At 39.5% G+C, this 26839-nt stretch overlaps 1 protein-coding gene across 6 annotated transcripts in view; it reads left to right on the top strand.

Annotated features, from left to right (window-relative positions):
* LOC104587580 (protein ALWAYS EARLY 3-like) overlaps positions 1–26839 on the top strand; it is a 115808-nt gene that overhangs the window by 19015 nt on the left and 69954 nt on the right. For all 6 annotated transcript variants that reach the window (XM_088900288.1, XM_088900290.1, XM_088900289.1 and 3 more), the window contains 2 exons: positions 8187–8264; positions 9468–9660. In XM_088900288.1, the coding sequence (XP_088756414.1) occupies positions 8187–8264; positions 9468–9660 (271 nt within the window). The remainder of the gene's footprint in view (positions 1–8186; positions 8265–9467; positions 9661–26839) is intronic.

Genomic DNA, 26839 nt, shown 5'->3' with positions numbered 1-26839 from the left:
TTCCACCACTTCTGTATATCAAACCACGACCTGGAGCCCCTTTTAAATACCTCACAATCCTTAGAACTGCATCCCAATGTGGAACCCAAGGTTTCTGCATGAACTGACTTACCACACTAACCGCAAATGAAATGTCTAGCCGAGTAATGGTTAGGTAGTTCAGTTTACCTACAAGCTGCCGGTATCTGCCAGGATCTTCAAACTCTTCACCCATATCACTACTCAACCTAGTGTTTGTTTCCATAGGTGTTTCAGTTGGTTTAGTGCCTAACAAACCTGTTTCTTCCAGCAAATCAAGGATATATTTCCTTTGACACAAGTTAATACCATGCTTAGACCTTACTACTTCTATCCCCAAGAAATATTTTAGTTTACCAAGGTCCTTTGTTTGAAAATGTTCCTGCAGAAAAGTTTTCAACCTATCGATTCCCACTTTATCATTCCCGGTAATAACAATAGCATCTACATACACCACCAATAGGATCTTTCCAGCCCGAGAGTCATGACTGAAGACTGAAGGGTCAACTTGGCACTGCTTCATACCAAACTTCTTTACCACCTCACTGAACCTACCAAACCATGCTCAAGGAGACTGTTTAAGCCCATAAATGACTTTCTTTAGTCAGCACACCTTACCATCCTCCCCCTGAGCAACAAACCCCGGTGGTTGCTCCATATAGACCTCCTCGAGTAGATCACCGTGCAAGAAAGCGTTCTTGATATCAAGTTGATAGAGGGGCCAATCATACATAGCAGCAAGGGAAATCACAACATGAACTGAACCAATCTTAGCAACCGGGGAGAAGGCCTCTGTGTAGTCAATACCATAGGTTTAGGAGTACCCTTTGGCAACCAGTCTAGCTTTCAGCCGCTTTACACTACCATCAGGTAAGTACTTAATAGTATAAACCCACTTACAACCGACAACCTACTTACCAGGAGGAAGAGTGGTGAGGTCCCATGTATGATTATGAGTTAGAGTTGAGAGTTCTTCTTCCATTGCACGACGCCACCCTGGAGAGGCAAGGGCTTCCTGGACATCCTTAGGGACAACAACAGAGGATAACAAGGAGATAAACTGGCGATGGGAAGCAGAAAGGTGAGTGAGAGAAACTGTGGTTGGGGCTGGTGTGGGGACAACTGTGTTTACCTTTCCGCAAGGCAATGGGAAGATCAAGATCAAATACTGTGGTTGGGGCTGGTGTGGGGATAACTGCCGGATCTGTCGTTGATGATGGAGTTGGAGGAGGAGCTGGTACATGTTGGCGATGTGTATACACTTGAAGAATAGGTGGCACCGGAGGCAAGGACTTGGTCACAGCTGGAACAAGGGGAACAAAATCCGCAACTGGAAAATGAAGGGGAGGAGGTGATGAGGAGGAAGAAGCATCACTGGACCCCAAGAAAAATGGAGTAGACTCAAAGAAAGTAACATCAACACACACAAAGGAACGTCGAGAGCTAGGATGATAATACTTATACCCTTTCTGAGTTCGGGAATAGCCAAGGAAGATGCACTTAATGGATCGTGCATCTAACTTGTCCCTTCTTGGCCCCAGATTATGAACGAAGTAGACACACCAAAAAACCCGAGGAGAAAGAGGAAACAGAGACAAGGTAGGAAACAAAGTGGTGAATGGAGAATGACCATCAAGGATGGACGTGGGCATCCGGTTAATCAAGAAGCAGGAAGTAAGCACTGCATCACTCCAAAAAGGTTTGGGTACATTCATGTGGTGCATGAGGGATCGAGCAGTTTCCAAAAGATGACTATTCTTTCTCTCAGCCACCCCATTTTGTTGTGGGGTGTAGGTACATGAAGTCTGATGGATGATTTCATGTTGGTCTAAATATTCTTGAAATGATGTAGAGTAATATTCACAACTATTATTGGAACAAAAAATTTTAATGTGGACACCAAATTGGTTGCAAATTTCAGCATAAAATTTTGGAAAATGGCAAACAATTCATTCATTTCTTTCATTAAATAAAGCTACTTCATCCTTGAATAATCATCAACAAAAATGACAAAATAATTATACCCATTGTATGACATTACTTTATAAGGACCCCAAACATCTGAATGAACCAAAGAAAAAGGACTCGACATACGGTTATCAACTCTAGGACTAAAGGGAACACGATGATGTTTCCCTAATTGACACGACTCACAATTCAAAACAGAAAGATGACTCAACGAAGGAAACAAAGACTTCAAAACTTTCAGCGAAGGATGAGCAAATCGACAGTGCCACTGGAGAGGAGAAAGAGATGACTGGAGAGTTGTTGACGTACTTCCACCACCGTCAAGATAATACAATCCACCAACTTCATGCCCTCCACCAATCTTCATCCTCGTCTTGAGATCCTGAAAAACACACAAAGAAGGGTAAAAAGTAATAGAGCAATTAAAAGACTTGGTCAACTTACTAACTAACATAAGGTTAAACGAAAATTTAGGGACATACAAAACTGAGGATAAGGGTAAAGGATCCATGTTAACATTACCAACACCACAAATGGAGGATGTGGAACCATTAGCAAGGGTAACAGATTGTGATGTTGGGAAATGAGAGAAGGAAGAAAACACACCTGGAGTTCCAGTCATGTGATCGGAGGCTCCAGAGTCAATAATCCAGGGATTGGGTGTGGATGCTAGACAAGCCATACCTGAGTGTGCAAGAGTGGCCATGTTCTGCTGCGATGTGGCCTAGACAAACCTCTCATACTCATCACGGGGAACACTCATCATCTCCTTCCTAGGAACATCTGTGGATGTAGGGAGCATCTAATAAGTTGAATGACTCTCCTGTCTGAAGCTACTGTCACTAGTCATGGCATGTTTGGCCCATGTTGAAGGTGGACCATGCAAATCATAGCAACAATTAATGGTATGTCCATCCATACTACAGTGTGTACATCTCATCGGACCCGAACTACGTCCTCTGCCACGGGCTCCCCCTGAATCTTGACCTCCAGTACGACCACCACCACGGTTATATGTAGGTCCACTACTACCACTACGGCCAGATTGAGTTTCCCGAGCTCCACCTCTAACACCACGGCCCCTTGAAACTGCAAAAGTTGATTTGTCGGAAACACTAGAGTTCTCGGTAGATCCAATAGAAATCCTCCTAAGTCGAGCAAACACCTCTTCTAAGGAAGGGAGAGCTGATCCTCATAGTATCTAAGCCTGCATTGGTTCATACTTCAGCCCCACCAAAACTCGAGTCACATCTTGTTGTTCTCTCTGTTGTTGCTGAACTTTGACATCAGAAGTGAGGGGGTGATAAACATTCAACTCATTACGAATGTTTCTCATACTAGCATAGTACTCCTCAAGACTCTGATTACCCTGTTGCAGATTAAAGTATTCTTGATACAGCTGATATACTCTAGTTGTGTTGTCTTGACCCGAATACAACTTCTTAGCATGGTCCCACACTTTCTTGGCAGTATCAAGAAACATGAAATTCACACTAATCTTGGGTTCCATACTATTCCATAACCATGTGATAATCTGTGCATCTTGTTGTTCCCAGTCATCATACTCATGAGAATCAGTGGAAGGTCTTTCTTCCCTTATGTGTTTCACTTTCTTCTTTGCCTTAAGAAAGACTTCTACAGATTTAGCCCAAGGTACATAATTTTCTCCTTTCAGTTTAATAGAGGTCATCTGAACATTCAGGTAGTCAGTAAATTATAAAAAAAAAAAAAAATTCAGGTAGTCAGTAGGGACCATCACACTAGTCTTACTGTCACTGTTGTCTCCCATTGCTGAATTCGGCACACTACACACTAAACCATACTAGACACTGAACCACACTGTTTTCAGCACTTATTATTGCTGAAAACTGCACTCTCTACACCACAACCCTACCCCACGACTACCTGAAAGCTCACTACACTGTTTGAGGATCACTCCCTCTTCGAATCACACTGAAATTTGCATAAACCCTAACACACTACAATATGAATTTCCACCATACAATCTGAAACACACTTATCATTTGATTCACAACAAGAAATTGCATAGAAACCTCTTACCTAATCACCCGAAAATCAGACCACACAAGGCACCCACTGCACCACACGAATCAGCCCTCTTCTCTTCATCGATTAGGGGAGGGCTTCTTACAAACCACAGCAACCAACCACGAACAGCACAACTAGAGGCATAGAAACCTCCAAGGGAAGAGGGCGATCACTCCTTTTCAGCCCCTCCCTTATCTCCAACTGATGGCGAAGAAAACAAAAGAAAACCCTAGATTGGGTGCGCAAAGAACAGAATTCTGGGCAGTTTCGATTTGCTCAGTTTGGCTCGGATACCATATTAGGATTCGGCCTGCCCTTGAAACCTGTTAGACTGATAACAGTAGAAGTAAAAGAAAGAGAGAAAGAGAGAGAAGAAGAAGAAGAGAAGAGAAGAGAAGGATAGAAAGTTCTGGTTCGAACAAGAGAGAAAAGTTCTCTCTCCCATTCGGCCAGATTTGTTTTTATATTACTATTAATCTGGAAATGACACATGTGCCCCCACTTAAGTGAGGGACATAAGATCTAACATAACCTTACACATCAGTAGCTTAAACATAAGCATAAAGACAAAAATACCCCTACATAGTCGACATTAACATGTATAAAGCATGCAAGTGCTTCGTTAAGGTGACCTTCCAAGGGCACCTTGTTGCCTAGTTATTTTTTTTGAAGATAAATAAAAATTTTATTAAAACAAGAAAAAAAGGATACAAGGAAAGGTGATGAGCAATCACCTGAATGAAATGAAAACACCCGAAGTACAAAACTTAAATAGAACTATGACAACTTAAATAGAACTCAACTCAACTCAACTAATTCAAATTTACCCTAGAGTTCTTAATGGAAAAGAAAACTAAAAGGCAATATTTCTATGAGTAATAAAAACGCACTTTTTTTTATAAGAAAATATGACCTAAAAAATCAATCCCTGTAGTTGATGATCATCTAATCCTTATCCCAACTATATGGGATTGGCTTCATGAATCCTGTTTTGATGTTTTGTTCTGTTTAATGCCATATCCATTGTTAAATTATGATCACTTAAATCATTTCTTACTGCTTTGACCCATGTCTTCTTTGGTCTGCTCCTAGCCCTTCTAGCCCCTTCAACTGGTAATAGATTGCTTCTTCTTAAAATATTGTGGGCAAGAAGTCAAGAACTTCTGTAATAAGTTGCAGAAGTTCTTTTTGTCTTTGAGAAAGAAGGGACGGAATAGCCCAACAGATCTAGTGAAAAGAACTGTAGAGGCTGAGGAGGAATGGACACTGAGAGGAACTTTGTTCGTGCAAATGTCTGGAGAAAGAAACTCAGAGTTGAGGCCAAAACTTTTGTCTTAGAAGAGGTAAAACTAGATGAGGGATTGTATTGAAATTCATTGAACACTGGAAGGCGACTGTATTCCTTAAAGGGAAAGTCATGCTGTGGTTCAAGGGTTTCATCGAAGGAGCCATCCATTCACAGAGGACGGTAAGCTGGAGAGTTTCTTACAGGGGAGGTGATACCACTTATTGGACGGAAATTTTGGAGCACAGATGTGGTGATTATGTGCAATTGACCGAGTTATTCAACCCTGGGAAGAGAAGGTTGGTCTGTATCCCTGAAGGTAAACAGAGCTTGGGCTGAAAACAGATAGTGGAAGCTTTTCAACATTTCCTGGTCGTAATAGGTGATCTGAGTAAATTAATTGAGAGACCTGAAGGGGATGCTAAGATAAAGTGAAGAGTATGGTGGATAAGAAAAAAGAGGTCGTTAATAGTTATGCTGTTGCAGGGGTTCAAGAAAAGGCGAGCGGTACAGACATTGTCGAGTCAGTCTGGTTCTCAGATAGGAAGCCTAAACTATTTGTGGAAGGATTCAAGGAAGAGCAGGAGAGCCTAAACTATTTCTCATCGTCTCTTTTATCCCTCTTGTATCTCTTTTTTTTTTGATAATTGAATGAATTTTATTAATTGCCAAAGATAAGAGATACAAGCATCCCAAGGGGAGGCACGAGATGCGACCTCTCCAGAATAGTCATTTACAGCTTTTCAAAATCACTAGAGCAAATTACAAAGTAGCCCAAAAAAGACCTTCCCTGGATACCCCTGTTTGGCCAAGGAATCAGCCACAGTATTTGTTGACCTGCTTACCCATTTAACATCAACTTGCATATTGCTAGTTAGCCACTTCACTTTTTTGAGGAGTTTTCTATAACCCCAAATGGCAGCGTCTGGGTTTGATAGCCACCCTACTACCTCCTGAGAATCCCCTTCAATTAGAAGATGTTCCACCTCAAGCTGGTTAGCAATCTGGATCCCTTGTACAACAGCTAGTATCTTTGCCCTTGTAGAGTCTCCCACTCCCACTGATCCTGAAAATAAGGAAATAATGTTGCTGTCCTTATTCCTTAGCACACCTCCTACACCTGAAGGCCCAGGGTTACCTTGGCTGCTACCATCGAAGCTCAATTTAATGACACCTTCTAGAGGAGGTTTCCACTCTACCACACTTCTATTCTTCCTAGTGGAGGTATTAGCCATTGCTAACCAATTTCTCCAAAGATTATCACAGGAGAATTCAGCAAACAAGATCAAGGTCTTCAGGACTTTAGCCAATGGATTGTTCTTGTTAAGATACAATCCTTCACTTCAGCAAAACTTCTTTCCTTCTTTAGGAAGATTCTAGCATTCCTTTCTTCCTAAACAGTCCATAAGATAGCTGCCCTAATACATTTCCACATAATTTTACCTCTTCTCATGTGCCACCCAAGAGTAGATGGATTAAACAACATACGTACATTAGACGGCAGGTTCCGCCTACATCCAAATAAACTAAAGCTCCCAACACCATAAAGCTACAACTAAGGAGCAAGATATTAGTAGATGGTAACAATCCTCATTTTGGGACTTACACATTCCTCTTGTATCTCTTTTTTTTTTTTAATAAAAATTTCTATTTTATCTTCGAAAAAAAGCTTCTTTTTTTGGGTGCTGTAGGTGGCCTTCTATGCATATAAGCAAACTATCTTAGGCTACTTTCTCTCATTTTATCACCTATTGGAGCTATTCCTAGGTTCCTTCAATTGACTTCGTTTTTGATCCTGTTCTTTCTAGTTTTTCCACTCATCCATCTTGGTATATGCATGGCTGCCACATTCATTTTTTGGACATGTTTCTCGACTGGCCAATACTCGTATCCATACATCATAGCTGCCTTATAATTTTGTAATGGATTTTTCATTCAAATCTAAGTGGAATTTGCCTATCACATAAGACCTGATGGAAATCAACTTAACATGGGGCCCACATGGGATATGGGTCAGCAGTGGATCAACTTGAGAAGATCCTAGAATCTTTAGTTGACCTTAGGATGCTCATTTGGAAGTGTCTTTCTTAGTAAGCTTGCAAGGCTAATTTGGGAAACAGTTTTTGGTTAATGAACAAAGAAAGCTTCTCTACAGAATTTGGTGTGGTTGGCAAGTTGGGGGTGTGATTGCCCTCACCCTTAGGTGTGATTACCTAGGGTTTTCATCTTATTTCCATCTCTTCTCTTCTCTTCTTTCTTTTGTTAGCTATTTGTTTCTATGCTACACATTTAAACTTGAGTTTATTTGCAAGAATAGTGCTGAATCACAAAGATCTTGCATCAAGATCTCAGATGCATTAGTGTTTTAAAAGCGCAAGGCACAATTAATGCACAAAGGGCTTTTTGCACCCAAGGCGTGTGCACAAAGCAAGGTGTGTGCCTTTTTGAAGTAATGCGCAAAATTTTTAGAAATTTAAAAAAATCAGAATATGTAAAAATATTAAAAATGCAAACTTTAATTTTAACTAAATGTTATATAAAGCCTATTAGTTCAAATTAAAATACATAAACATTACATATAAAACATATTCAAAGTGAAGATGCAAAAATAAAATCAAAGATAGCATATAAAACATATTCAAAGTACTCAATAATCCAAGCATGCGAAGCAAATAAGAAAAGCATCTCTAGGAACTACACCAAATAGACCAGGATTTTGGCGTCTCTAAGTCGCTGCCTATATTCTTTATGTGCTATTCTACATATTTCTAAGTCAAACCAAATGGACTAGCAAAATAAGATATTTATTTACCTTGGCTTTTGGTTATACATTTCACTTATTTAGAACATGTGCTGTCACTTTCAGGCATACTTATCCCTTCCAGAAGGAATGGCATCTGTGGTTGGACTGATAGCAATGATGACCGATCACTACAATGTTTTGGTGGGTTATAAATGGTGCCTTTTCATTTTGTTATTTTTTATTTTCCTTTATAGTTTTTATTATATGCATGTTGGTTGAATGCTAAAAAATATTGCCTCTCTATTATCTATTACTAGTGATTCTAATTGGTTTGTTCTTTCACCAAGTACAATAATGAAGAACAGAAAGACCATGCTCTTTGACATAATTGTATTGCACAACCCTGAACCTTTAGAAATTGGTGGAGCCTCAGAGATATAATGGTGATTGGTGACATCTCCCTTTCATACTCTAGGCCTGTAGCTGAATGGGTGAATTTAGGGGGTTTGAGCTGCTGTTCCTAGTTCAAGGGCTCATGCCTGTTCATGGGTGTTGAGGGACTCATCTTCAGTCAGACTCTCAAATTGAAATATATTGGTTGATTGCCTTGTTGATTGGTCCTTGAATGTCATGCTATTAGATCAGAGAGGGAAGACCTTGAGTTATAGATTGTATCTGCCACTTGTTTTTGTTCTGAGATCTGCAAACTAGATGGCTGGCTTGATTGCCATTTGTCAGGAATGTACTATTGGGTAGTGATCTTTACTTGACTCCTTTCTTGCTGAGATAGGATTTGTGTAAAGGGGTAGTTGTTGATTGCATCTATTTTTTCTTTTCTTTCTTTTTTTTCCCAAGTTGTTAGAGATGTAACAGGTCTGCTACATGATTGGAGGTTTGTCTATGTTCCTGTTTCTGTATTCGTCGCATACAAACTGTTATAACTAATAAAGTTATTGTTGCTGACGAAAAATCAAAATTAGAAGTTAATTAATTTCCCCTGAATAAAACTCAGGTCTATCTTTATTTTCCAAGTGAACTTTTTTACTTTTTATTTTACTAGTGCTGTTATTGATAAAAAAATTTTACTAGTGCTGTTAATTAAATATATTAAGTTTCAAAAACATTTGATTTTTTTTTTGTTTGAAATAAAATTTCTGCTTTTATATAACAATTTCTACCAGGAGTACAAATAAAATTTGTAATAGTTACTTTAGCAATCTAAAAACTGAGACTAATGGTTATATTTCTATACTTTTTGACTGGGATTGATATAGGTTAATCCATTAGGTTATAGAATCTGTACTCTATGGCCAAACCAATCATTTATATACATTATGGACATTCTGTTTGCTTGTCAGGATAGATTAGCCTGAATCTAAAAACAATTTCATTGTGAATTCACAGGAAGGGAGTGATAGTGAACGAGAAAGCAATGATGCATCAGAAATATCTCGAAAGCCTCAAAAGCGTGGTCGGGGAAAAGTTCAAACTAATGTTGCGAAAGGATTGGATGGATATTTTCCAGATTTATTGAATTGCCAATCTGGTGGATCAAGTTATGGGTGCTTATCATTATTGAAGAAGAAACGCTCCGGTGGTAAAATCTCATGGGAAAATTATGGCACTCGATCATATCTACTTGTCAAACGTTTATATTGGTCATTAATTATAGAAATATGCAGGTGTGGAAGGGGATTCTTGGGTGGTTATGGACTTGTGGGTTGGTTAAAAAAATAACAGGAACTATGGCAATATTGACAGTTTGACACTTTATGATGGAGATTAGACATTTTCCGAGGGAATTAGGAAGCACTTTTTCTTGAGTTCAAAGATCAGCAAGTAGTTTGGCTGATGCATTAGAAAAGGGGGTGAATGGGGCTCAGTTGTTTTGGGGTCAATTGTATGTAGAATGAATGTAATCAACAAGGAAATTGGTTAGATGGCAGTTGCAGCCTAACTTAAAATCTTAGGATGCTAAGTTTGCCTGTATACACTGTTTTAAAAGGCGTGGGAGGCGTACACTTGGAGGCGCTGGAGGCACTGCCAAAATGCCCTGAGGCGTATGCCAGAGGCGTTGACACCTCTGAGGCATATGCCTCAGGTGCAAGAGGCATACGCCTCATGCACTTTTTTCATGAGGCGTGCTAGAGGCATATGCCTCATGCGCCTCATGCACATCTTATATAAAAAGACAGAACAAGAAAGAAAAAAAGAGAAAAAAGGAAAGGAAAAGAAAGGGAAGGGAAAGAAAAAGAAAGTGAAGAAAAAAAAGAGAAAAGGAAATAAAAGAAAAGGAAAGGGAAGGGAAGAAAAGTTTAGGGGAAAGAAAGTGGTTTGTCCCCAGCTCGCTCCGGCGAGCGTGGTTCGCTCGCTTGCCTCCGCTTTGACAAGAACCCCCCCCCCCCCCCCCCCCCCTTTCAACTAATGTTATGCATCTTTATTCTTCTTAATATAAAAGATTTTTATTAAAAATAAAGAAAAAATGAGATCCCCCTTCCTCTTCATCCTCTTTCCCTTCCTCCTTCCTCCTTACCCCCTCCTCTTAAGGAGTTTTATGCCTCCTTGTGTTCTGGAGGCTTACGCCTCTTGCGTTTTGAACTACGCCTCACACCTCTTGGTAGTGGAACGCCTTGCGTCAAGCCTCCACATTTTAAAACATTGCCTGTGTATAACTTATTATTTTCTCTGTAATCAATAAAATTATGAAGGTATTCAATAAAAAAAAGATTGTGTATGTCTGTGTATCGATGTTTTAAAATGCGGAGGTCTGATGCAAGGTGTTCCATTACCTAGAGGCATGAGGCGTAGTTCAGAATGTAAGAAGCGTAAGCCTCCCGCATACAAGCCTCCCTTAAGAGGAACAAGGTTTAAAATTTTCGATACGATACGCCCGATACAGGGTGTATCATGTTGTATCTTTGAAAAATAGATACGGGATACGCATGAAAATCAGTTGTTTCATCTTTTTTCATGCATATTGAATCTGTGTCGGGGGTGTACCGGGGCGTATCGACGAAAAAGATACGACCAAAAACTAAAAAAAAATAAAGAGGGAAAACAAGCTTCTTTTCCCCGAAATAAGCTTTCTTTCACCCCCAAATGACTCTAAAACTCTTGACTTCATTCCTAGAGTGCTAGATTTGCAAAATTTTGCAAAAAACAAGTGTGAATCGTTAATTTTTTTTTAATGATTTTTCAAAATTTTAAAAAATATGGCAAAAATAGTTAAATTTTTTCAATTTTTTATAATTTCTTGTGATTTCTTTTTTTTCTTGGATGTTTAAATTTATGTTGATCTGCATTTCATATATTCAAAATCATAATTTTTTTTGTGTTATCAGTAGATTAAAAAATAAAAAATAAAAAATTATATTTTATCATTTGATCACTGCAATTGAATATATTATAATTCTATGGATGATCTATCATATCCACAAACCAATTGAAATTTCTTCTTTAATAATTATTTTTTTTATTTTTATATTTTAGAATTAAAAAATAATTAAATAATTAATTATATTTTATTATTTGGTCACAATGATTGAATATATTATAATTCTATGGATGATCTATCATATCCACAAAGCAATTGAAATTTCTTCTTTAATAACTATTTTTGAATATATTATATAATGTTTATTTATTTTTTATAATTTTTGGAATAATAAATAATAATTATTTAAATAATAAATAACCATTAATTATATTTTCACATAGAAGTTGTGTCAATGCATGTTTTATGGTTGAATAGGAGAGTTGGGTTTTTCCCTTCCCATAAAACATTGAAACTTAAGAATTATAATTTATAAATTATAGTTAAGCATAGGATTTTTAATGAAGTTATAATTAGCTACAATATATTTCTTCATAAAACCATTAAAATATATTAATTTACTGTATATACACCTCATTGAGGTCTTATATTTATTGTTGTTGATGTATTTTTATGATTTATTAAAGTATATATAGTGTTTCCAAGTGTATCTATGCATATCGTAGTTTTTCTCCCATACACATGCGTATCCAAGGTGTATCCCGATACGCCTCTTAAAATTGCCTTTCCAATACACTTGGCGTTTCCGATACTTTGAACCTTGAAGAGGAGGGGGGATGAGGAGGAAGGAGGAAGGAAAATCTCATTTTTCTTTATTGTTAATAAAAATCTTTTATATTAAGAAAAATGAAGATGCATAGCACTAGTTGAAAGAAGATGCCCACTTTCTTTCCCCTTATCTTCCCTTCCCTTCCCTTCCTTTTCTTTTCTTTCTTTTTCTCTCTCTCTCTCTCTCTTTTTTTTTCTTTTCTTTCTTTCTTTTTCTTCCCCTTCACTTTCTTTTCTTTTCCATTCCTTTCCTTTTTTTTCTCTTTCTTTCTTTCTTTTTTTTTTCTTTTTTTTGTCTTTTTACATGAGGTTTGCATGAGGTGTATGCCTCTAGCATGCCTCATGGAAAAAACGTATGAGGCATACAACTCTTACACCTCTTACACCTGAGGCGTATGCCTTAGAGGTGTCAGTGCCTCTGGCATACACCTTAGGGCGTTTTGGGGGCACCTCGCTTGGAGGTGCACTTCTAGGCGTACACCTCCCACACCTTTTAAAACACTGTTGTGTATGTTGAGAAGTTAACCTTCTCTCTAGTTTTTGATCTATATCAAGATCTGATGCTTTTAGGCCTCTTTTGGGTCTGAGATTGTGGGATGTTTTATTTTTCTCTCTTATGCTTTTTATATTTATATTACATACCTTTTAATTTTATAAAGTAACTATTTTTTTTGGGTCAATAACAGCAAATTTCATTAATGATTAAAGAGGAAGAAAAATACAAGAAGAGGAGGGCATTAGAAGTTTTTTTTTTTTTTATTTTATATACAATTGACTTCTTCCCATCCCTTGTTTTGCCAGAACATCAGCAAAGGCATTAGAAGTTCTTTTAACCAAACTAAGTATCACATCCATATTTTGTGTTAGCTACTTGAATTTCTTCCGTTCATAACTGAAAATCCAGAAACCATTTTCTTCCATTTGCAGCCATTCTATTACCAGCTTTGAATCACCTTCTATAATCTGCTTACTTAAATTCATATTCTTTGCCTTTTGCACTCCCTCCATAACAACCATAGTCTCAGCCCTTAATGAGTCACCTACACCGATTGGACTTGAGAATAAACCAATAATTCTGCTTTCACCATTTCTAATAACACCTCCAATACCAGAAGGACTTGGGTGACCTGCACTACTCCCATCAAAGTTTAGTTTGGTGTAGTCATTGGTTGGTGGAGACCAAAGGGTGCTTGCAATGATCTTGTTACGGTCTGATCAAGCCACTTCCTTCCAATTTTTCATAATGTCACCTATTGGGAAATCGGCAAATAGCTCCAAAGGCTTCACCCAATGAACCACTTGAATTATAATGGTTTCTACAATGGCCTCTTTGCTTCTTTCCTTAACTGAAAAAAATTCTTGAATTCCAAAATCAGTTTGCGTTTGTTCCAGGGCTCCAAATGTTGGTGTAGAGAAGATGGGCCGAATGGCCCATAGACTGTCATTTCATGTTATGTTATGTTTCTCTCTGTTGTGGGCCTTATTCTGGGCCCATACTCTGTAATGTTATATTTTTTGTATTTTCCTGCCCACTCAAGGGCTTCTCTGTAATTTGTCAAAGATTAACTTATTAATAAGATGTTTAGAGTGTTAGAGAGGGGTTATGTTCGAACCTCTACTCTCTAACACTTGTTGCCGCCAGCTCTCTCTTCTCTTCCTTTCTTGTTTGTTTTTTCTGGTTTGCATCTAATCTCAAACAGTTCCATACATCAAGTGGGCTGTTTTTCAACTTGGTATCAGAGCGGGCCATTGCTTGGCATGTCCCTCATGTGGTTCTAGTTCAGCCAACTACATGAGGAGGTTCTAGGGCTGAAAGTTTACCGTCATCCGCCTGGTTCTTGGAGGTCATTGGAGGGTGCCCATGTTTCTATACACTTGGAGAAGGGTTCGGTGACCAGGAAGAATCAGAGAGCAAGTTGTTTGGCCTGATTTGAAATCAGAGAAAAAGAATTTCGAAGTTATCTCAGAGAACAAGTGTTCGGCCTGGTTTATAGTTCAAACCAGAGACTCTCTTACTGTAAGTCTTTTCTCAATCCTTTGCTGGGTTATTTTTTGTTGTTTGGGAGGACTGTTAAAGCATTTAAAGCCCACCTCCATTCGGCCCATTGTTGCTGGACTAATTCTACTCAGAAATTTCTAGGTTGTTTTGGAAGTGCTATTCAGCTGATTATTGGACTGCCAAGCTGCTGAAATTGATCTAAAACTAAGTGTACTAGTCTCATCTTCATCCTAGCCTCTTCTTGGACCTATACTGAACACTTTGAAGTGGTTTCTTCTAGTTAACAGTAGGCCGTTAAGTACTGACACTGAGTGTTCGACAAAAGGTCTCTTAAGGACTGTGGCCCTTTTTTCTTCTCTTTGGGACAATGACTGTTGGGAACCTGAAATACCTTGTGATTGGATGTTTGCTGGGTGTCCTTTGAAGGCTGAAACAGTAAAAGAAAGAACTACCACCGAACTGGACCGTCACAGTTATCAAGATTGAATTGATGCTGTGAGCTAGTTGTTGTTGCCTATTCAGCTCAAACTAAACTCATCAAGACCCCAGTACCTTGGGAAACCTATTGAAAATCCTAATTGAAGCCTTTACATGATGGATTTCTCAAGCCTTGAAAACAAGAATGCTGTTGAATATGGACAAATTTTGGGAACCCCAACCGATTCTATGCTGGCTGTAACTACAGTTAAGCTTGATGGGACCAACTACTTGGCTTGGTAACAATCAGTGAAAATCCATATTTGTAGCAAAGGAAAATGGGGTTTTATTTCTGGGAGCAAGAAAGCTTCTCCAGAGGATGATCCATCTTATGAGAGATGGGTGCAAGAAAACTACACAGTGATTGGGTGGCTTGTGAACTCAATGCAGCCACAGATTAGTCAACATTATCTGTGGATGAATTTGGCTAAAGAAATCTGGGATAGTGTTGCAGAAACTTACTCCCAGAAGTTGAATGTTGCCAGAGCTTATAAACTGAGAAGTGATGTGAAGAATCTAAGACAGGGGGAGAAGTCACTTGCAGCATACTTCTCAGCCCTAAAATCTATATGGCAAGAGATTGATTTGATAGAGGCTGTGACATGGGATACCCCTAAGGATGCTGAAACATACAGGAAATTGGTTGAAAGGAATAGGGTCTTTGAGTTCTTGACAGGGTTGAATTCTGAATATGACATTGCAAAGCAAAATATCTTGTCCAAGGAAGATGTTTCATTGTCTCAAACATATGCTTTGGTCAATAGTGAAGAAAGTAGGAGGCAAGTGCAGGTTCAAGGAGTCGGTACCATTGATCATTTTGCAAATATGGGAATTAAACCAAAAGGGGTTACAGGAGCTCCCAGTGGCACAGGAAAGAAGGAGGTGGTGTGTGAATATTGCAAGAAGCCGAAACACACCAAGGACAAGTGCTAGAAATTGCATCCCAGTCTTGTCCCTATTCGAATCCAGAAGAAGAATGATAGTAGAAAGACAGGAAGTGCACATGCAGCCACAAGTACAGATACAGAGGTTGAGTCTGCCAGTGCACAATTGGCAGCCATGAAAGCTGAATATGAGAAGTTTGGAAAGATGATCAGCCAGCTTGAAGGTGTAAGTTCATCATCCAACCCTTCTGGAAGTCCAGCCACCACCGCATTTGCTCACTCAGGTATAAGGGCTTCTGCTAATCATGCATCCACCTCAGGTAATCCCAAGACCCCTTGGATCATTGACTTAGGTGCTTCTGATCACATGACCAACCTTTCCACTTTGTTTGTGTCTTATGATTTGCTTCTTGGTCGTGACAAAATCACCTTAGTTGATGGTTCTCTTGCCCCTATTTTTGGCAAGGGAACTGTCAAGCCTACAGACTCTTTACTCTTATCTTCCACTCTTCATGTACCTAAGTTAAATACCAACTTGTTATCTGTAAGTAGCTTGACCAAGTCATTGAATTGTTGTGTAACATTTTTTCCTTCTCACTGTGTGTTTCAGGACCTGAAGTCTCGGAAGGTGATTGGGAGTGGCCATGAAGCGAATTGAATATACTTGCTCGACACCCCTGGCCAATGCTTTGATCATCCCAAGAATGTTGCTTTTGGTTCTACTTCTTCAGAGTCTGTCAGTCAAATTATGTTGAGTCATTGTCGGTTGGGTCATTTACCTTTTTCTGCTTTATGTCATTTGCTTCCCAAACTGTTTAAGGGAGTCAGTGTGTCCAGTCTCAATTGTGAGTCGTGTCAGTTGTCAAAGCATTGTAGAAAAAATTACCCTGTGAGCAATAAAAGATATTCTTTTCTTTTTCATATTGTACACTCTGATGTGTGGGGGCCTTACCACTTATCCTCTATGGGGGGTTACAGATACTTTATCCTGTTTATTGATGACTTTTCTAGATTCACTTGGATATACTTAATGAAATCCCGAGATGAAGTCTCGAGACTTGTGAGGCAATTTCATGAGTTTGTTTTAACTCAATTTGATACCAAAATTAAGGTTTTCAGATCTGACAATGCAAAAGAGTATTTTGAGAAGAGTTTATCCTTGTATCTCTCTTACATGGGGGTTATTCACCAAATCTCTTGTATTAGAACCCCTGAACAAAATGGAGTTGTTGAGAGGAAAAATAGACATATTGTTGAAGTTGCAAGGAGCCTTTTATTTGCCTCACATGTTCCCACAAGATTTTGGGGTGATGCTGAACTTGCTGCTACCTATCTTATAAACCGTATGCCATCAAGGGTTTTAGGGTTTAAATCCCCCTTCAGTCTTCTTCATCCAGACAAGGATCTCTTCCCAATTCCTCTTCATGTGTTCGGCTGTACCTGTTATGTTCACATTCCAAGTGTGCAGAGACACAAGTTTGAACCAAAAGCCCACAGATGCATCTTCCTTGGTTACTCCCCCACACAAAAGGGTTATTGTTGTTTTGATCCAAAGGCTGGCACCCGACATGTCTCTATGGATGTTACCTTTGATGAACTTTTTCCTTTTTATGGTTCCTCTTAGGAAGGACATTGTCAGCCGGGGGAGAGTCTGTCACAAGTTTTTGCTCTTCCCTTTCCTGTCCCAATTAAGTCTCTTGACAAATTTGTATCCTCACCAAATGAATCAAAGGAGGATCAGCCACTTCATTCCTCTTATCCTAGTGCTCCTATTTCTTTACCTCCTCGTCCTACCCATAATCCCAAAATGTATCAAAGGCAGAGATCTAGGAATGAGCAAGTGGTTTCCTTTACAACAGATGAGGCTCATACACTCTCAATCACAGATGAGATAACAGGTACTGCTTCAGCTCCCTTGGAATCATCCTTCCCAGATCTTGATGTCCCCATTACTGTTAGGAAAGGAAAGCGGAAGTGTACTGCACACTGCATTTTCAAACACCTTTCTTATGACCTACTTTCCCCCTCATATTGTGCCTACCTCTCTTTAGTTGCTTCTCACCCCATTCCTAGGTCTGTATCAGAAGCTCTTGGGATTCTAGAATGGAGAGATGCCATGCAGACTGAAATGGATGCTTTACATGAAAATGGTATTTGGGAGGTGGTGGATTTGCCTGAAGGGAAGGATCTAGTTGGGTGCAAGTGGGTTTTTACCATTAAATACAGGGCAGATGAGACTATTGAGAGGTACAAGGCCAGACTTGTTGCAAAAGGCTACACACAGACATATGGGATTGACTATCTGGAGACTTTTGCCTCTGTTGCTAAGATGACATCTGTGAGGGTTCTTTTATCTCTGGCAGCTCACTTTGATTGGCCTCTCTATCAGTTAGATGTAAAGAATGCATTTCTAAATGGTGACTTACATGAGGAGGTCTACATGTGTTTTCCTCCAAGAATGTATGAGAAAGATATGCAAGGAAAGGTATGTAAACTGAAGAAATCTTTTTATGGCCTCAAACAATCTCCTAGAGCCTGGTTTGAGAGATTTAGAGCTGTACTTGTTAAATTCGGTTATGTTCAGATACAGTCAGATCATACTCTCTTTGTGAAGAAAAGTGGATGTCTAGCAGTGTATCTCATTGTGTATGTTGATGACATTATAGTGATTGGTGATGATGCCTCAGACATTCTGGCCCTTAAGTCTTTCCTCTGTACAGAATTTGAGATTAAGGATCTGGGGGAGTTGAGATACTTCCTTGGCATAGAAGTTGCCAGATCCAGGGATGGGATTCTTATTTCCCAAAGGAAATATGTCCTTGATTTGTTGTCTGAAACTGGAAAATTGGGTGCAAGACCAGCTGTAACTCCTATTGATATGAGTCACAAACTTTTAGCTTCGGATGGAACTTTGTTGGAAGACAAAGGGGTCTGTCAGAGACTTCTTGGGAAGCTACTGTACCTGTGCATGAGTAGGCCAGATATTGCGTATGCTGTCAGTTGCATTAGCCAGTTCATGCATGCTCCTAGAGATACCCATATGGCAGCAGTAGAACAGATTTTGTGCTATCTGAAAGACTCTCCAGGAAAAGGAATTCTATTTGCCAAACATGGTCATCTGAAACTTGAAGCCTATACTGATGCTGATTGGGCTGGAAATATTGATGATAGAAGATTTACTTCAGGGTATTGCAATCTGGTGGCTGGTAATATTGTCTCTTGGAGGAGTAAGAAACAAACAGTTGTGGCTCGATCCTCCGCAGAAGCAGAATATAGAGCCATGGCACATGGAGTCTCGGAATTGTTGTGGCTAAGGTCCTTAATGGAAGAACTTGGGATTGATTATGACAAACCCATGATGTTGTACTGTGATAATCAGGTTGCCATCAACATTGCTCACAACCCAGTACAACATGATAGAACCAAACATATTGAGGTTGATAGACACTTTATTCATGAAAGAGTCTCCTCCGGTGAAATGTTTCTTCCATTCATTACTTTTGAAGGACAATTGGCAGATTTCCTCACCAAGGGCATTTCTAAGGCAAGGCTTCAACATGACACTGGCAAGCTGGGCATGATTAACATCTATGCTCAGTTTGAGGGGGAGTGTAGAGAAGATGGGCCGAATGGTCCATAGACTGTCATTTCATCTTATGTTATGTTTCTCTCTGTTGTGGGCCTTATTTTGGGCCCATACTTTGTAATGTTCTGTTTTTTGTATTTTCCTGCCCACTCAAGGGCCTCTTTGTAATTTGTCAAAGATTAACTTATTAATAAGATGTTTAGAGTGTTAGAGAGGGGTTATGTTCAAACCTCTACTCTCTAACACTCATTGCCGCTAGCTCTCTCTTCTCTTCCTTTCTTGTTTGTTTTTTCTGATTTGCATCTAATCTCAAACAGTTCCATACATCAAGTGGGCTGTTTTTCAACTGTTGGATAGTGTCTTGGTGGAAAATGAAATATTTGATTCTATGCAAAGAGAGGGTTCTCTAGGTATGATCTGTAAGTTGGATTTGGGAAAGGCTTACGACAATGTTAATTGGAGATGTTTGGACTTTGTTCTAGAGAGGATGAATTTTGGTCAGAAATGGAGGAATTGGATAAAAGTCTGTGTTGCCTTTCCTAAATTTTCTATTCTGGTTAATGGACAATCAATGGGTTTCTTCAAAAGCTCAAAGGGACTTCGGCAGGGATACTCTCTTTCCCCCCTATTATTCATATATGTAGTGGAAATTCTCACTATTTTCATTAAGTTAGTGGGGGAGGAAGGCCTATGGAAAGGTTTTGAGGTGACTCCAGGTGGGGAAAGGGTGCAAGTTTTACAATTTGCAGATGATACCTTATGCTTTATAGAAGCAAAGGAGGATCAAATTGAGATTTTGGTTGGGGTGCTCAGTTGGTTTGAAGTAGTATTTGGTCTGAAGGTAAATTGGAACAAAAGCAGTTTGTTTCCGATGGGAAAGGTGGAAAATATTGAGGATTTAGCAGAAAGACTAGCTTGTCAAGTGGGGTACTTACCAACTAAGTACTTGGGTCTCCCCTTAGGAGCTAAATGTACTTTTGCTTTGATCTAGGAACCAGTTCTGGAGTGTTTGGAAAAGAAATTGGCTTCTTGGAAGGCTAAGTATTTATCCTTAGGGGGCAGGATTATACTTCTGAAAAGTTCTCCTAATCTCCTAGCTTTTTATCTTTCTCTTTTTCCTATCTCAGGGAAAATAGCCCAGAGAATTGAGAAGCTGTAAAGGGAATTTTTGTGGAGGGGGTGGGAGGAAAAGAAGACAGTTCACTTGGTAAGCCGGGAACAGGTGTGTTTACCAAAAGATAAAGGAGGTTTGGGTATCAGAAAAGTAAGGAACTTTAACACTGCACTTCTTGGGAAATGGATCTGGAGGTTTGGAATGGAAAGAAAAGAATGGTGGAGGACTCTAATGGCAGCCAACTACAATACTGATAGTGGGGATTGGATCACTAGCACTTCTTTCAATTCTCTTGGCTGTTCAATTTGGAAAAAAAACATGGACATCCTTCCTGTCTTTAGCAGAGGATTGAGAACCAATCTGGGTAAAGGGGATAGATTGCTTTTCTGGAAGGATCCTTGGTGTGGGCAATCCACTCTCTCCGATCAATTCCCACAGCTTTTCCAGATTGTAGAACCCCAGGATGCGTTTATCGGGGAGTGTTATGAAATTAATGAAGGCTCTGTGATCTGGTGCCCTTCCTATAGAAGGAATTTTCAAGATTGGGAGATTGAAAGCTTCACTGAACTTCTGGAGCTGATTTCCCTTCAGCCCCTGGATCGGCTTGTGGAAGATAGTTGGGTATGGAGTTGGTGTTCAGATGGCCAATTCTGTCAGATCTTTTGTTAGACATTTGTCTAACCTCAGTCCAACATATTTTCTAGCTGCTAAAGTTTGGAATTCTGTAGCCCCCTCAAAGGTTAATGCTTTAAGTCTGGGCTGCATCTTTAGACGGATGTTTAACTAAAACACATTTGTTAGAAAGAGGTATGCAGATCCAAGAATTAGTTTGTGTGCTATGCAGGCAAAAACAGGAAGACAGCAGCCATGTGTTCATCCACTGCTTTGTCTCAACAAAAATCTGCAATCACTTTTGTTATTGCAGTGGCTTCAGCAGTTCGAACTAGTAGAGAATGAAGAAGAACCAGTCAAACTTAGTAGGCTAAACCCTACTAGTCGACCATAGTATGGATTAGGGATTCTAATTAGTGTACAAAGACTAAACTGCCCCCACTTAAGTATGGGACAGGATGTCTATAGAAGTAATTAGGACTGCCACATAAGCATATAACTTAAACAGAATGAAAAGACTAATCTACCCTTATTCGGCCAATTCTAACACTCCCCCTCAAGCTGGAGAATATATGTCATTATAATCCCAATTTGTTACATGTATAGTTCACTCTCCCTGAGCTCAAACCTTTTGTAAATAAATCTGCCTACTGATCACCTGAGCCCATATGTTCTGTGCTTATCTCTCTAGTAAGGAGTTTATCCCTCACAAAATGGCAATCAATCTCTATGTGCTTTGTTCTCTCATGAAAAACAAGATTAGATGAGATGTGAATTGCAGCTTGATTATCACAGTACAATCTCATAGGTTTGTCCATTGAGAATCCAATTTCTTGTAGGAGATTTTTCAGCCATACTAATTCACATGTAGTGTGTGCCATGGCTCTGTATTCGGCTTCAGCACTATTCCTTGCCACAACGGTCTGCTTCTTACTCTTCCATGTCACTAGATTTCCTCCAAGGAAGGTGCAGTAACCTGTAGTAGATTTTCTATCCGACACTGACCCTGCCCAATCTGCATTTGTATACCCAACTACCTCAAGTCTTCCTCCTGGTTTGTACTATAACCCACGGCCTGGAGCTCCCTTCAGGTACCTTACAATTTTAAGAACTGCATCCCAGTGAGGCATCCGGGGATTTTGCATAAATTGGCTCACCACATTGACAACAAAGGAGATGTTTGGTCTTGTGATAGTCAGATAGTTCAGCTTCCCCACTAACTGTCTGTATCTTCCAGGATCATCAAATATTTCTCCTGTATCATTGCTCAACTTAGCATTTGGTTCCATGGGAGTTTCAGCCGATTTTACACCTAGCAGCCCTGTTTCATCCAACAGATTAAGGACATATTTTCCTTGGCACAGGTTTACACATTGTTTTGATCTAGCAACTTTATATCCAAGAAATACTTCTTCCCCAAGGTCTTTTGTTTGAAAATGGTCTTGTAGAAAGGCCTTTAGTTTGTCAATTCCCAATTTGTCACTGCCAGTTATGACAATATCTTCCACATAGACTATTAATAAAATCTTTCTGGCTTCAGAATCATAGCTGAACACTGAGTGGTCAACTTGACCTTATTTCATTCCAAAATTCTTCACCACTTCACTAAACTTCCCAAACCAAGCACAAGGAGATTGTTTCAACCCATAAATTGCCTATTTTAGTAGGGCTGTTCACGGGTCGGGTTGGGTCAGTTTAGTAGTGTTTTTTCAACTGACCCGACCTGGTCGGGTTACCTATAGACCAAACCGAAACTGACCCTCTATTAAGTAAAACTGACCTGGTCAGTTTGAGTCGGTTTGGGTTTCAACCAACTCCAAGCTTGCACAATGCACATGAAGTCAAAGTGCTAATATTATATATAGTATTTTAGAATATATTTTCTGGAAATATATATTTAAAACTAAAACATATATACAAATATATCGAAATATATATTTTCTAATTTCTAGAAATATATATCTGATATATTTCAGGATATATATTTTTTCAGATATATATTTATTATTTAAAACTAAAATATCTATATTTAATAGATATTTTTTCAGAATATATATTTTCACATAACTCGGTTTTGCTTCGGTTTTCACATACGAAAACCGAAACCGAACCGAATTATCGGTTTGTTTTTTGCAACCCAAAACTGACCGGTAGTGAAGAAAAACCGGCCAACTCGGGTTGGGTTCGACCGGGTTGGTCGGTTTGGATTTATTTGTGAACAGCCCTATTTTTCAGTCTACACACCTTACCGTACTCCCCCAGAGCAACAAACCCAGGTGGTTGCTCCATATATACCTCCTCAATAAGGTAACCATGGAGGAAGACATTTTTAATGTCAAGTTGAAACAATGGCCAATCATACACAACTGCCAAGGAAATTAAGACGCGGATTGAGCCAATCTTTGCCATTGGAGAGAAGGTCTCCGTATAGTCCATCCCATACAACTGAGAATAACCTTTAGCAACAAGTCGGGCCTTCAAACGCTCCACACTGCCATCCACAAGTATTTAACAGTATACACCCATTTACAACCCACAACATGCTTACCTGGAGGAAGAGTAGTGAGCTCCCACGTGTGAGTATGCTGAAGAGCAGAGTGTTCCTCCTCCATTGGTTGGCGCTACCCGGGTGAAGTAAGGGCCTCCTGGACATCCTTAGGTATAGATATAGAGGACAATAGAGAAACAAACTGGCAATGTGAAGCGGAAAGGTGAGAGACCAAAACAAAATTGGAAATGGGATGTAGGGTACAACTACGTTTACCTTTCCGTAAAGCAATGGGAAGATCAAGCTCTAAAGGTTCTGGGACAAGGGCAACAACAGGATCCGCAGACGAGGTAGAAGTCGGAGGAGGTGCCGGTGTCTGTCGATGAGTATACATATGCCGGATCGGTGATCGTTCAGTAGGGATCTACACAGGAGGAGGTGAAGGGTCAATCCCAACAGGAACACCCGGAACTGGATCACGAACTGGAAGAGGAAGAGAAAGCAAAGGTGGAGACACAAATACTTCAGGTCCCGAGAAGAAGGGGACAAACTCAAAAAAGGTGACATTAGGAAAAACATAGCATTTCCGAGTAATGGAATTGTAACACTTATACCCTTTTTGAGCCCGAGAGTAGCCAAGAAAGACACACTTAATGGAGCGTGCATCCAGGTTGTCTATTCCAGGACTAAGATTGTGAACAAAGCACACACAGCCAAAGATACGAGGTGTTAATGGAAAGGGAGAGGGGAACAAGATAGAGAAGGGAGACCAACCATGAAGAATGAAGGAGGGCATCCGATTAATGAGGAAACACGTAGTAAGTACATCATCACTCCAAAACCGTTTAGGAACACTCATATGGTGAAGAATAGACCGAGCAGTTTCAAGGAGATGGCGGTTCTTTCGTTCAGCCACCCCATTTTGTTGAGCTAAGAGCCTCTTGTACATTCTTAGGTATAGAAATAGATGACAATAGTGAAACAAACTGGCGATGTGAGGCGGAAAAGCAAGATACTGAAACAAAATTGGAAATGGGATGGGGGGTACAACTACGTTTACCTTTTCGTAAAGCAATGGGTAGATCAAGTCCTAAGGGTTCAAGGACAGGAGCAACAACAGGATCCGCAGACAAGGTAGAAGCTGGAGGAGGAGCCGGTGTCTGTTGATGAGTATACACGTGCCGGATCGGTGGTCGTTCAGTAGGGATCTACACGGGAGGAGGTGAAGGGTCAATCCCAACAGGAACACCCGGAACGGGATCACGAACTGGAAGAGGAAGAGAAAGCAAAGGTGGAGACACAGATACTTCAGGTCCCGAGAAGAAGGGGACAAACTCAAAAAAGGTGACATTAGGACAGACATAGCATTTCCGAGTAATGGGATTGTAACACTTATACCCTTTTTGAGTCCGAGAGTAGCCAAGAAAGACACACTTAATGGAGCGTGCATCCAACTTGTCTATTTCAGGACTAAGATTGTGAACAAAGCACACACAGCCAAAGATACGAGGTGTTAATGGAAAGGGAGACAAGGTGGGGAACAAGATAGAGAAGGGAGACCGACCATGAAGAATGAAGGAGGGCATCCGATTAATGAGGAAACACGCAGTAAGTACAACATCACTCCAAAACCGTTTAGGAACACTCATATGGTGAAGAATAGACCGAGCAGTTTCAAGGAGATGACGGTTCTTTCGTTCAGTCACCCCATTTTGTTGAGGAGTGGATGCACATGAAGTTTGATGAATGATGCCATGTTGTTCTAAATATTGTTGAAAGGAAGTAAGAAAGTATTCACGACCATTATCTGAACGAAGAACTTTGATTGGAACACCAAATTGTGTACGTATTTCAGCATGAAATTTTTGAAAAATGGAAAATAATTCACTCCTTTCTTTCATTAAGTAAATCCATGTCATCCTTGAACAATCATCAATAAAGGTGACAAAAATACTTGTAACCATTATAAGACTATTTTAATCGGACCCCAAACATCTGAATGAACTAAAGCAAAAGGACTTAACATACGATTATCAACTATTGGACTGACACGACTGACACGGCTCACACTATAAAGAAGACAAATGACTTAGACGGAACCAATATCTTGAGTGCCTTGAGAGATGGATGTCCTAGTCGACAATGCCATTGTAAATTAGTTAGAGAAGTCTGAAGTGCAACTGACGATCCACCATCGTCAAGATAATACAATCCACCGGCCTCATGCCTTCTCCAATCTTCTTCCCCGTCTTGAGATCTTGTAAAACTCAAAATGAAGGGAAAAATGTAATAGAGCAATTAAGGGTCTTAGTTAATTTACTAACTGACATAAGATTGAATGGAAATTTAGGTACATATAGAACGAATGATAGAGAAAGAGAAGCCGTGTCAACATTACCAACACTACAGATGGGAGAAGAGGAACTGTTGGCAAGGGTAACAGTTTGAGATGTGGAAGTTTCAAAGAGGGAAGAGAACACACCTGGAGTCCCGGTCATGTGATCAGAGGCTTCGGAGTTAATAATCCAGGGAGAGGGTTTGGATACCAGACAAGCTATACCTGAGTGTGCAAGGGTGGTTGTAGTATTTTGTGAAGTAGCCTGAAGGAACCTCTCATACTCATCTCGCGGTACACTCATCATCTCCTTTCCAGAAACAAATGTAGATGTGGAAGGTGTTAGATCTGTCTGTTGGTTATCACTGACATCAACCCCACTGGCTATTGCATAATTAGCCCATGTAAAAGGTGGGCCATGGAGATCATAATAGAAATTTACTGAATGTCATCTTTCAAAATTCATTGAAAACTTCCTGGAAATCATCTTTCAAAATGTCCTAGCAATCTTTGTAAAAGCCATTGTGAATTCCGTTCCAAGTGCTTTTAATTTGTCTATAGAGAATACAACCTCCCTAATTTCCTCTTGCTTAAAACTCTAAACCAAATCTTGAATTCACTTGATAATTTGGGCCACTTAGACAATCTAGTCACACTATCATTCAAGGGTCTTCTATAGATGGATTTAAAATGTTCTTTAAAAGTGTGATTGTTACACCATCCACCACTAATCTTAGATATGCCTTTTTCTACCATTAGCTAGTGCATGGAAGAAAGAAGTTAGTGTTTCTATTACTTAATCTATTTATGCCTTGATTTTTTTCCCTAGCTGATTTCCTCTTTGTAGATAATATCTTCTAATTGTTTCCTCAAATCCCGTCTTGCTTCCGTATCTCTTTCCTCAAATTTGCCCCTCCCCTCCTTATCTAATTCCTCAATTTGGTTAGTCACCGTTTGCTTCGTCTCTCCAATTCTCCCAAAATGTTGAGTATTTGATTCCTTAATTTTGGTCTTTAAGAATTACAACTTTCATTGAAATCTCATTACTTTCTATTTTATAGAGTAACTATTACTTAAAAGAATCAGTATTGAGATAAGAGAATTTGTTAGAATCAAGAGCGTACGAAGAGAGCTCCTTTAAGTAGGGTTCAAAAGACTAGTTTAACTGCATTATCTTCC

The sequence above is a fragment of the Nelumbo nucifera genome, chromosome 3, assembly GCF_055504915.1.
Source record: "Nelumbo nucifera cultivar China Antique chromosome 3, China Antique-T2T, whole genome shotgun sequence".
NCBI classification, from domain to species: Eukaryota; Viridiplantae; Streptophyta; class Magnoliopsida; order Proteales; family Nelumbonaceae; genus Nelumbo; species Nelumbo nucifera.
The sequence above is the reverse complement of the archived record's forward strand: the minus strand, read 5'-3'. Positions and strand labels throughout refer to the sequence as shown.